This window comes from Ascaphus truei, chromosome 17 (genome assembly GCF_040206685.1).
Source record: "Ascaphus truei isolate aAscTru1 chromosome 17, aAscTru1.hap1, whole genome shotgun sequence".
Lineage (NCBI taxonomy): Eukaryota > Metazoa > Chordata > Amphibia > Anura > Ascaphidae > Ascaphus > Ascaphus truei.
The window spans coordinates 42,563,231-42,577,045 of record NC_134499.1 but is presented as its reverse complement, the minus strand read 5'-3'; the positions used below and the strand labels follow the sequence as shown (position 1 = coordinate 42,577,045).

Below are 13,815 nucleotides of genomic sequence, written 5' to 3'. Positions count from 1 at the left end.
TGGGTCTCTTCCAGCCCTGAAGGGGTAACGAAGGTTTGTTATATGATGCGAACTCATTGCTTCCACCTCCGCTTTGTCCTCTCAGCCAGATAAGCCTGTTTCCTGTCAGCACTCCACGTCCCACTGAAGGAATGGTGTTATTCCTGTAGTTCTTCTAGTATTCAGAACATGCCATTCTTGTGTTGTTTCTTTGATAGTAATTCCACTTTTTATGCCTAAACCATCTTTGTCACGTACATATGCCGCTTAAAGAAGCAATCCAAGCAGTTTAAAATATATATATTTTAATATATACAGCCTTTGATTACCTTTATTGAAAACTAACTACCTAAGCTGCCGATCGATTCATTCTCCCGTGATCGATAAGCAAAATTGTGCTTGATAGGGTTCACTAAATGGCTGCCTTTCAGTTTCAAATCAATCCTTCAGTCAGTGTAACTCAGCAGCTACAATGTATTCTTATATTACTAAGGCAAGGGTGCGCAACATTTTCTAAGGGGGGCGTGGCGCTTACAGAGGAGGCCGCGCGCTCTTCCCCACAACATTTAAATTGATTGCCGGGGGAAAGCGCGGGGCATCTGTAACTGCCTCTTACCTTCTCTCCGGCGTCTCCTTACGACGCATCACCATGGCAACGTGTTGTCACATGACGCTGCAATGTTGATGTCACATGACGTCGCAGAGATGAGATGCTGGAGAACAGGTAAGAGGGGAGGGGGAGTTTGCACACCCCTGTACTAAGGTTACATTATGTATTGTTACAGTTTGCAGCTCCAACTACTGGGAATACTGGCAACAAATGATCACAAATAGTAAAGTGTTGCAAAGATCTTGCACTGCTGGGGAGGTGGGCTAAAGCCTACTATAGAAATCAGGGGATGCTCAGTATATTAATACTCATTCAAAATGGCATTGATTTACATTTTGAAATAATAAGTTAGTAAGTATTATCCAATACTACAGAAGTGATTTATTTAATAAACACACACGTAGGATATTGCGCGGGCTGCGGATCCGTTACCGCAGGTTCTGTGTGTGAACAGAAAACAAAACTTTAGCTTTCAAAACATTGATGTGAGCTGCTGAATGAAGAAAGGTGGTAATTGCCACGTCAGACGGGTTTAACAGTACAAAGGAAACACTTTAAGCAGGATTCATCTTAAAAACACATTTTCTGTTAGGCTGCGCTTATAGTGCCGGCGATAGCAACGCGACGTCGCTTCAAAACAAATGTATTGAAGCCATCGCGTGCGCTTATAGTAATATATATATAATTTCTGATGCTAGAAAACAGCAGCTTGAGATCTATCTATCTATCTATCTATCTATCTATCTATCTATCTATCTATCTATCTATCTATCTATCTATCTATCTATCTATCTATCTATCTACAATATACAGAGTCAGCCGGCACTTCCATAAGCAAGGGTGTATAGGTAGGTGCAAGTCCCATAAATAATTATAAGGTAACGATACCGTGTAGATTCCATGAAATCAGGAGACCGCACTCAGTTCTGAAACAGGTATCGTTAATCTATCTATCTATCTATCTATCTATCTATCTATCTATCTATCTATCTATCTATCTATCTATCTATCTATCTATCTATCTATCTATCTATCTATCTATCTATCTATCTATTTATCTATCTATCTATCTATCTATCTATCTATCTATCTATCTATTTATCTATCTATCTATCTATCTATCTATCTATCTATCTATCTATCTATCTATCTATCTATCTATCTATCTATCTATTTATCTATCTATCTATCTATCTATCTATTTATCTATCTATCTATCTATCTATCTATCTATCTATCTATCTATCTATCTATCTATCTATCTATCTATCTATCTATCTATCTATCTATTTATCTATCTATCTATCTATTTATCTATCTATCTATCTATCTATCTATCTATCTATCTATATCTCAAGCTGCTATTTTCTAGCATCAGAAATAATCCATTTGCCATTTCTTTGCTTAGTATTTACATAGGATCAGCGGACATGGCAGGGGCTATGTGCTTATGTGCTTATGTGCTTAGAGTTAACATGTTTAGCCGTGGCATATTTTGTAGTAAAGAGGAACATACTCTGCACTTGGATCACATGTACAAATACATACACGTGAGTAAATGTCACCTTCATTTCATGTTGTGACATACAGATATAGTAAACATAATTGCTCCAGCTGACGCATTGTAGCGCGACATACGCATTGCGACACACAGGGGGGAGAGAGTGGGAAGAGACTTCTATTTTACTAGAGTCTTAAGTTCTCTATATAAACCCCATGAAACCCACCTCGAAACAATTCACAGAGAAACACCTGTGGTGACACTGAGCAGACCTGGGATATATGCTAATAGGAGTCAGTAAAATATACTTTGCATATCCTTGGACTCTAGTGAAATAGGACAGCACGCGCACATGCACACACGCACACGCACATATGAAAAAGCATGTTGCATATTGTAACAGGGGACTTATTCCTGTTCACAAATGTGCCTCTAATCCAGCAGTGTGGTGGTTAACTGCTGGTAGGCAATTAACTAACACCACCTGCCTGATTAGATGGCTTAGAAAAGCCTGTCTTTTGAGACAGGAAGTGAGACTCCTTAGCTCACACCTGAGCTGAACTTTGGAGACAGAGCAGAGATTCCTTAGTCCACAACTGGGCTGAACCAAGGAAAAACAGATGTCTTGAGCGACAAGCTGACCACAAGACAAAGGGGACAAGATTCTAAACTTGGAGCCTCACATTTCCTGTGCACACAAGGGTGCGGTTCCAAGAGAGCAGAGAAGCTTCCCCTACAGCAGCCCAGCTAACAGATAAGACTTTTTCGTATAAGACTATTATCTAGGTCTGTGTATTGATAAACGTCTCCATGATTTGGGGCTGGTAAAGAGCCTAGCTAACCACCCCAGTCAGAGAGGGCTGAGCTACATGTGTAGATAGTCTCCAAAGCAGAGATAGGTTTTCTTTGTTTGGCTCACTATTTCGCTTATGTTGATTTTTTGCTGTGTTTTAAGCGACAGGTACAATAAAGCCTTGTTATAATTTCACCTTACAACAGTCTCCATTGTGTACCTCTGCACATGTCCTCCTACACATATATATTCTCTGTCTCAATATTTAATGCACACATTATTTTTCACGGTATTCCTCCCCAATGCACACGTTCCCTCCTGTAATACTGCCTGCTATATCTGTAGATAGACGATAGCTAATATTTTATCAATGTGAAAGGCTGTTTCCTACGCATGTGTTGTGAACCCCAAGGAGGATTTTCAATAAGTGAAAGCAAAATGAGAATATTCCCTAAAGTGGCTGTACTAATTGAAGCGATTATCAGAATATTCCCACTCCAAAATGTACATTCAAGTGTTAAATAATTGACTGCTTCATATCATAAGAAAAAAACATGGTTACTGTACATCGGAATGCCTGTTTTTTTATAGTCACACAAGATGTTCACATCGAGCTGGGACGAGCTGATACTGTGCATGCAGTTTGTTGCATCAGCTGAAATATGATAACCCCAGAATCTTAACAATGGCCGCAGCAGTCAGCCCACGGGCCCTTTCCTGCAGCATGCGTACCTTATGCAGGAATGATGTTTTTCTCGTAATTCTGCTGGAAAAATGTTACTTTGTTGAACTTAGCGTGATCAGCTTTCACATTATGGAAAATCCCAAATCCCAATTTTTTTATTTCAATTATTAATAAATAAAGTATTTGCTAATTCTACTTTACCATTAATAAAATAATCTAAAACATTTTTCATTTTTGTTTTGCGGGCTGGGAAAACAAGTAAATACTCCTGCATTATGCATTTAAAGGCATTAAAAATGCTACAAAATATATTTTAGTTTCCCCTTTCCATTCCAAACACATATTTCCCTATAACGTTCTTATGTTTATTTGTATTATTGAGAAATATTTGTCTTTAAAATGGTTTTGTTTTATACAGTTCTTGTTTCATAACAGAACTCTGATCATTTTTTAAAGTTACTGTATATTTTATTGCAATGTCAAGTGAAGGTCAAGACAGAGATGAATTTACTAGCATTTAACAGTCGTCACGGTGGCTTAAAAACACAGCAGCCTTGTGTTTGATTAACACAAAAATCTTCAATTATTAAACATTGGGACAATGCTTTCAAATTGCATTTTAGAAAGAGTTACGCTATGAAAACAAAGGGAGAGATTCTTTCTGAAATAATTCACTTTCCTTTACAAAATCTTTATGTGTGTCAATAAATCAAAGTAATGGTACGCGGGCGTGTAAATAGGAATACAGGAGTACTTTGCACCACACACTAACATCGCGGGCGTGTAAATAGGAATACAGGAGCACTCTGCACCACACACTAACATCGCGGGCGTGTAAATAGGAATACAGGAGTACTCTGCACCACACACTAACATCGCGGGCGTGTAAATAGGAATTCAGGAGTACTCTGCACCACACACTAACATCGCGGGCGTGTAAATAGGAATACAGGAGTACTCTGCACCACACACTAACATCGCGGGCGTGTAAATAGGAATACAGGAGCACCCTGCACCACACACTAACATCGCGGGTGTGTAAATAGGAATACAGGAGTACTCTGCACCACACACTAACATCGCGGGCGTGTAAATAGGAATACAGGAGCACTCTGCACCACACACTAACATCGCGGGCGTGTAAATAGGAATACAGGAGCACCCTGCACCACACACCAACATCGCGGGCGTGTAAATAGGAATACAGGAGTACTCTGCACCACACACTAACATCGCGGGTGTGTAAATAGGAATACAGGAGTACTCTGCACCACACACTAACATCACGGGCGTGTAAATAGGAATACAGGAGTACTCTGCACCACACACTAACATCACGGGCGTGTAAATAGGAATACAGGAGTACTCTGCACCACACACTAACATCGCGGGTGTGTAAATAGGAATACAGAAGCACCCTGCACCACACACTAACATCGCGGGCGTGTAAATAGGAATACAGGAGTACTCTGCACCACACACTAACAACACGGGTGTGTAAATAGGAATACAGGAGTACTCTGCACCACACACTAACATCGCGGGTGTGTAAATAGGAATACAGGAGTACTCTGCACCACACACTAACATCGCGGGCGTGTAAATAGGAATACAGGAGTACTCTGCACCACACACTAACATCGCGGGCGTGTAAATAGGAATACAGGAGTACCCTGCACCACACACTAACATCGCGGGCGTGTAAATAGGAATACAGGAGTACTCTGCACCACACACTAACATCGCGGGTGTGTAAATAGGAATACAGGAGTACTCTGCACCACACACTAACATCGCGGGCGTGTAAATAGGAATACAGGAGTACTCTGCAGCACACACTAACATCGCGGGCGTGTAAATAGGAATACAGGAGTACTCTGCACCACACACTAACATCGCGGGCGTGTAAATAGGAATACAGGAGCACCCTGCACCACACACTAACATCGCGGGCGTGTAAATAGGAATACAGGAGTACGCTGCACCACACACTAACATCGCGGGCGTGTAAATAGGAATACAGGAGTACGCTGCACCACACACTAACATCGCGGGCGTGTAAATAGGAATACAGGAGTACCCTGTACCGCACACTAACATCACGGGCATGTAAATAGGAATACAGGAGTACCTTGCACCACACACTAACATCGCGAGCGTGTAAATAGGAATACAGGAGCACCCTGCACCACACACTAACATCGCGGGCGTGTAAATAGGAATACAGGAGCACCCTGCACCACACACTAACATCGCGGGCGTGTAAATAGGAATACAGGAGCACTCTGCACCACACACTAACATCGCGGGCGTGTAAATAGGAATACAGGAGCACCCTGCACCACACACTAACATCGCGGGCGTGTAAATAGGAATACAGGAGTACCCTGCACCACACACTAACATCGCGGGCGTGTAAATAGGAATACAGGAGTACTCTGCACCACACACTAACATCGCGGGCGTGTAAATAGGAATACAGGAGCACTCTGCACCACACACTAACATCGCGGGCGTGTAAATAGGAATACAGGAGTACTCTGCACCACACACTAACAACACGGGCGTGTAAATATTAATACAGGAGTACTCTGCACCACACACTAACATCGCGGGCGTGTAAATAGGAATACAGGAGCACCCTGCACCACCCACTAACATCGCGGGCGTGTAAATAGGAATACAGGAGTACTCTGCACCACACACTAACATCGCGGGCGTGTAAATAGGAATACAGGAGCACTCTGCACCACACACTAACATCACGGGCGTGTAAATAGGAATACAGGAGCACTCTGCACCACACACTAACATCGCGGGCGTGTAAATAGGAATACAGGAGTACCCTGCACCACACACTAACATCGCGGGCGTGTAAATAGGATTTCAGGAGTACTCTGCACCACACACTAACATCGCGGGCGTGTAAATAGGAATACAGGAGCACCCTGCACCACACACTAACATCGCGGGCGTGTAAATAGGAATACAGGAGCACTCTGCACCACACACTAACATCGCGGGCGTGTAAATAGGAATACAGGAGTACTCTGCACCACACACTAACAACACGGGCGTGTAAATAGGAATACAGGAGCACTCTGCACCACACACTAACATCGCGGGTGTGTAAATAGGATTTCAGGAGTACTCTGCACCACACACTAACATCGCGGGCGTGTAAATAGGAATACAGGAGTACTCTGCACCACACACTAACAACACGGGCGTGTAAATAGGAATACAGGAGTACTCTGCACCACACACTAACATCGCGGGCGTGTAAATAGGAATACAGGAGCACCCTGCACCACACACTAACATCACGGGTATGTAAATAGGAATACAGGAGTACCCTGCACCACACACTAACATCGCGGGCGTGTAAATAGGAATTCAGGAGTACTCTGCACCACACACTAACAACACGGGCGTGTAAATAGGAATACAGGAGCACTCTGCACCACACACTAACATTACACTTTGACCTTTGGATTTTCTGAAAAATAAATAACCTTATGACAATAACAATAAAGAGACAAAGTAAGTCTGTTAAATTACGTTTAAACGCCACGTAATTTATAGGAAATGCATCTCATAGCGCCCATCGCCATCAATATGCTATTTAATACATGAAAATAACAAGAGGAGGACTTAGAGAGGCGTTACTTAATGTACACATAACTTGCAGGTTAATTCATTTGTTGGTCTCCTCCTTTTCTTATTACTAATACTGCTACATTAATAAGCCACATACATTCATATATTTAATGAAACTTCAATAAAATGTGTTGGACATAAATGAGCAAAGCCTTAGGCCATGTCCGTAGTGTGAGCGCCCACTATACCCGGAGCCTTACCCCCAGTGTCAGGAAGCTCTGCTAGTTAATGTGACGCGAGGTTACGTTTAATAGTAATGCAGTATTCACGTAACGTGCACCCAAACTTACTCCTGTAAAAAGCATAGTGTTATTTACAACGGACCTTAATCAACATGATATGCAAATTAGTCAAAAGCATAGGCATACAGGCGCCTATTCACTAAGCGCAGTTAAGGTGAACACTGGGAAATAACGTTAGGATTCTAGTAATGAGAAATAGAATACCTAGAAGAAGTCCAAGTGGCCAGCTAGTCATGGGCAACCAATGACCAACGGGCCACAAAGGGCTCTAACGGGTTTATAAGATATAGCTAACACTAGACTACGCACATCCCCTTGTATACCAAAGGGGCTAGCACGACATTCGTTGCTAAACAAGGGTTTAACCCCTACCTTCCTGCCACCGGCTGAGCCTAACCACCATTCCCAGGAAACCAAACACCACTACCCCCGCCCCAACACACCTGTACAAACCCCAGGTAAGTAGCCAAAGCTGCCAAGAAGGACGGTAGGCCATTGTCCAATAAAATGTGCCATACAAACATAATCAAAATATAAATGTCAACATATATAAAGTGGTCAATAACCCATTAAATGCCAGTGATTTACCCATAAGTAGCTGGCCACTTAGTCTACTATAGGGTTAATACATTACAAGGATGGCTGTAACTTTTGCATATAATTATGTTAGTAAAATCGTGGAAAATAATGCACATTCCTATTTTAGGCCCTCATTTAACAGAGCTTATTAAAGCTGGGCCTTCATTTCATGCACACGCTACACACCAGATACAGGTTTACCTAATGCATGGTGTATATAGTGGGGTTCATCCTAATACATAGTTCCTAAATACATGCAGATAAGCATACAGTAAGTACAACCTGTAATGGGTATGGATACTCACCATTATGAGACATCCCAACGGACAGGCACTTTTGGAACCTGCAATACTGACATTTGTTTCTGCTCTTCTTGTGAATCCGACAGTTAAGATCACACCTCTCATAAATTAGCTTTAATCTGATTGTTCTTCTGAAGAATCCCTGCAAGAGAGATGACATATTTGAAGAACTATCTTGTTGGTTTAATGACATTTATTGTAGTTCAAAGTTCTATTAACCATACAGTATTTGTCATGGAGAATTGTAGATTCACTGTAGTTTTGGAACCAAAATTCAGAATCTTCATAGATGAAATGAATGCACAGAGCTTTCAAAACCTCAGCGGTTTCTTCTTCACGTGTACTGGAGAACATTTAAAGAAGAGACCTATTAAACAATAAATCTGAAATTCTCAAGAGAAAAAGCAATGTCAAGTTTTTATATGCTGGTTTATATCTGTTGTAGGATTCTTATAAATGGGCAGTTATTTCCTGTGTTTATTGTAATAATATTATTTATCTTCGTTTATGGTAATAATCATATATTTTCCTTCATAGCATTGCAGTGTATACAGTACTACCTGCCCAGTAAAGCACATCTAACTGTTGGTACGTGGAGAAGAGGGAGTTAAAGTCGGTCACAGCAGAGTTTGCCCTGGGATTCAATTCACGCTTCCAAGGCAGAGAGAGGCATTAGTACTAGACTATTTATTATCATCATGCTTTAATTAGGAAGCGGGTATTCTAAAGAACCGTCCCATGTAGGTAAAACTACACACATATTAACAGACTAACACATACTGTTACAAGTAAGAAATCTCACTGGAGGAAAGGACTATATTAATAGCTCCGTCTTTACGTTGAAATTGCAGTAAAATGACAGATCTCTATGTACGTTACTCTGTCGTACTGAACCACATATTGCTGCTCTTTGTCTGTACATAGTTACAGAGTTATAAATGTATTTACAAACTTTCCAATTGCCCTTCTATGTACACAGCTTTGATTCAAGAAGAAAAGTAACCAGTGAAATGGGAAACAAACAGCGAACGAAAGTAGATACAGGCATACCCCGCATTAACGTACGCAATGGGACCGGAGCATGTATGTAAAGCGAAAATGTACTTAAAGTGAAGCACTACCTTTTTCCCACTTATTGATGCATGTACTGTACTGCAATCGTCATATACATGCATAATTGATGTAAATAACGCATGTGTAACAGGCTCTATAGTCTCCCCGCTTGCGCACAGCTTCGGTACAGGTAGGGAGCCGGTATTGCTGTTCAGGACGTGCTGACAGGCACATGCGTGAACTGCCGTTTGCCTATTGGGCGACATGTACTTACTCGCGGGTGTACTTAAAGTGAGTGTCCTTAAAGCGGGGTATGCCTGTATATGATTTCCCCACGATTTACAATGCTGTTTATTAATCCTTTTATTAGAATTTCCTAGGTTTTTTTTCTTCAAATGTATGACTTTTCAAAAATGTTTGTATGCTGACATCTTTTGTAAGTTTGCCTAAAACTAGTTATTTAATGTTCACTAGTAATTTAATTTTCACTTACAGTGGTTACCCGTAATGTAGTTAAAATGTGTAGCAGCTGGACTAGTCTGTGAGAAACGTACATTCCTTGTAGACTATTTTATATTTTAGAGTAATGACGTTAAGGTTCTTAATTTATGAAATTATAATATACAAAGCTTTCAGAACCTCATAGGTTTAATCTACAAGTTTCCTTTCATTTGTGTTATTATTGCCGTGTTCAGAAATAATCGGGACCCCTTTTATTTTTCATCATATCTTGCAGAAAAATCACAAAATCTCCATGAAAATTGGAGCAATTTTAGGTCTGTCAGCACATTATTACATTTAAGAATTATTTGATAATTTAATAAATATTCTTTGAAATTGGTGACGGCGTGATGACCTCATCAGGTGCATAGTTACAACGTGCTGTTTAGTGAAGAAGATAAGCGCGTTATAATGTGGGTGAGACAGAGCAAGGATTATGGTCCACAGAGCTTACTTATATACCATGTTTCCTGATAATTAATGTTCGTTAGGAGGACTGAAAAAAACGAATTCGTAAAACACTCGTTCAGGAGTGTGAGCAGCGGGGTCAGCGGGAGCAGCGGTGTCAGCGGGAGCAGCGGGAGCAGTGGGATCAGCGGGATCAGCGGGAGCAGCGGGAGCAGCGGGATCAGCGGGATCAGCGGGGTCAGCAGGAGCAGTGGGAGCAGCGGGAACAGCGGGAGCAGTGGGATCAGCGAGAGCAGCGGGATCAGCGAGATCAGCGGGATCAGCGGGAGCAGTGGGAGCAGCAGGATCAGCGGGAGCAGCGGGATCAGCGGGAGCAGTGGGATCAGCGGGATCAGCGGGAGCAGTCGGGTCAGTGGGATCAGCGGGATCAGCGGGAGCAGCGGGAGCAGCGGGAGCAACGGGATCAGCGGGAGCAGTGGGAGCAGCGGGATCAGCTGGGTCAGCGGGAGCAGTGGGAGCAGCGGGATCAGCGGGAGCAGCGGGAGCAGCGGGATCAGCGGGATCAGCGGGATCAGTGGGATCAGCGGGGTCAGCGGGAGCAGTGGGAGCAGCGGGATCAGCGGGAGCAGTGGGATCAGCGAGAGCAGCGGGAGCAGTGGGATCAGCGAGATCAGCGGGATCAGCGGGAGCAGTGGGAGCAGCAGGATCAGCGGGATCAGCGGGATCAGCGGGAGCAGTGGGATCAGCGGGATCAGTGGGATCAGTGGGATCAGCGGGAGCAGTGGGATCAGCGGGATCAGTGGGAGCAGCGGGAGCAGTGGGATCAGCGGGAGCAGCGGGAGCAGTCGGATCAGCGGGATCAGCAGGATCAGCGGGATCAGCGGGATCAGTGGGATCAGCGGGAGCAGTGGGATCAGCGGGAGCAGCGGGAGCAGTCGGATCAGCGGGATCAGCGGGAGCAGTCGGATCAGCGGGATCAGCGGGATCAGCGGGATCAGCGCGTTATCGGTTATACAATCAGACAGCGGCGTTCTCGTCTTTGGGCGTTTGAGCAGAAGGACATTTTGATCACACACTTTATAGTAATCTCAGTGTTAGAGTTAGGGTTAGACCAGATTACAGCAGTTTAACACATTTACGAGATACGAAGGAAAAACTCCTATTTCTCGTTAAATGAACACGAACCTCCCGCAGCGTATCTGCTACCTGCTGGCATAATATACTGACATTTAGTTACCAGTTGATTGTCCATATTGCGCTTCTATATAGTGTTAATCTGCAGAGCAGACCTAGAATATCACAGATTTCCATGGGGATTGAGTGAGAAATATATAACAATTTATGAAAACTAAAGGTGCCCCTTTTTACCTGAGCAGGGTGTGGCTGTACGGAACAGTATACAGGGAAACTACTGACCCTGGGAAATCCACCCATTTATTCTATACTCTTCTTAATATTTGTATTCTGTGTATTAATGTCTGTGTTACAACCCAAATCCTTTATACTACCTCCCACTATTTGCATTCATACTGTACTTCTGTGTATTTACAGTACCTTGCACCCCTCACATGCATGAACGCCATAATGGAATCCAGACGCCTTGTCTCCGCAGACTCTGCATTCTATGGCAATCAGCGAATTGGACGTTTCATCCTGAGATTTACTGTACGCCTGACTTTTGTCTGGCAAGTAAGGCGGTGACGGAGGCTCTAACTTTATTGTATCTATTAGAAAAAAACACGAAAAAGACTATACTTTTAATGTTTAAAACAAACAGTACTGTACAGCTGCTTCCGCATTCAAACAGATCTTCAGTATTGTAAGTCATTAACTTTAGGTAAATTATTAAAAAAAACAAACGTCTATTACACAGTAACAAGTTTACTATAGAATTAATCAGAATGGAAAAATATTACTTTTGTATGTTAAAAATCCCCATATGATTAGTTAAGCATGTATTTATTTGTCAATGTAATGTAGTTTGTTTATGTACTGTACATTATATTCTGCTTTATATGATATCCTCTCCTGCTGTATTAGTAATGGAATTTAATAACAGCAGATTTGCAAGGGGATTTTAATAATGTTTTTCAGTGCATCAGGATTTTGACACTGGTAATATGGAGCAATAGGAAGAGTTAGGGGTGATAATAGTCACTGTGCACATGATATTGGGGTGCGTTAAACTCTGTGTCTGGAGACAGCATTCTGTCCCATTCTAACTGCATCAAACATACCCGGCAGATACATGGCCAGCGTAACTCTCTTCGGGTGAGAGATCTGCTGTAATCTAATGAGTAGTTTCCATTGGATTTTTATATTGACACAAGTCAGCTAAACCTGTAGCATAGACAAACATCTTGGGAGCTTTATACATTGCTCCAATAGCTGCCACAACAGCTGAAAGCCTGATTTAAACATATCTGCACACTTTCCTTTATAGGATATCCATGGATGTGAAGATGTCCAGCTAAGCTGGCGTAAGAGAGGAGAATCTGAAATAGTGTTACCTTGAGCTCTCACGGAGAATCTCTGCTGATGGATACTATGAATATGTGTATATCCGTTGGAAATGCAGAAATACCCTATTCTGAGATATCACAGCAGGATCGCTTGCAAATTTAATGGTGATAAAAAAGAAATACTGGTACATTGGTCAACTTGGTCTCTGCTCAGCGCTACTCATATTAATGTTGGATAATTTAATTAATTTCTACCAGCAACAGAGGATGAGAGGAAAGGGTGGGAGCATCTCTGTGAGACTCTGTACAAATTCACCCTCACAAGCTGAGCAGACATGTCATATTAAGGATATAAAACTTAAATACGGTGCACGCCATAGCAGCAATGAAGCTAACCAGTTAAACCGTCTCTCTATGCCAGACATTACACAAGATGGACCTGGAACTTGAAAGGAGACAGCATACTTTGGCATTCTTGTAGCTTCAGATCATACTTATAATCAGTGGCTGTCTGGTCATTTCTGGGAAAGAATGTGTTCTCTTCAGGATTGTCTTCATAATGTGGTGTAGAAATGGTAGAAAAATCTACGGTGCTAAATGGCTTAATGTCAAAGGAATGGGAGTGGTCATCCAGGCCGGACAGGTCAGCCGAGCTGACTCCGAAATTCATGGACCAAAACGGAATCTCAGTGTCAACCATTGTTGTTTTCTGAAAAACAAATAACAGATGTGTTAATAGTCACCAGTGCCGCAGGAAACGCGCCGTCTTCCAATGGAATCTGAACGTTTCAGGGATCCATGTACCAAAAATGGTTGTTTTAGAAATAATTAGATGATAAAGGAGTCATTTAAAGGGACTTAGGCCCACATGTACTGAGCAGCCCTCTGCCAGAAGGCATTTTCTGGCGCTGGAAGACGCCTTACAGCCCATTGACTTGAATGGTGTCTTCCAGCGCCAGAAAATGCCTTATGTCACAAGACTGCTTCACAAATCTCGTGGCACCATTTATCTCTATGGCTAATGGATCAGTAAAAGTCTC

General features: G+C 42.4%; 1 protein-coding gene across 4 annotated transcripts in view; it reads right to left on the bottom strand.

The window, feature by feature from the left end:
• PPARG (peroxisome proliferator activated receptor gamma) overlaps positions 1 to 13,815 on the bottom strand; it is a 74,631-nt gene that overhangs the window by 34,050 nt on the left and 26,766 nt on the right. For 3 of the 4 annotated variants that reach the window (XM_075574950.1, XM_075574952.1, XM_075574949.1), the window contains exons 2-4: positions 13,241 to 13,484; positions 11,868 to 12,037; positions 8,355 to 8,493 (exon numbers count right to left, since the gene is read on the bottom strand). In XM_075574950.1, the coding sequence (XP_075431065.1) occupies positions 8,355 to 8,493; positions 11,868 to 12,037; positions 13,241 to 13,475 (544 nt within the window). In that variant the 5' untranslated portion in view covers positions 13,476 to 13,484. Of the gene's footprint in view, positions 1 to 8,354; positions 8,494 to 11,867; positions 12,038 to 13,240; positions 13,485 to 13,815 lie in introns of those variants that run through there. The other variant, XM_075574951.1, reaches the window with a different exon arrangement.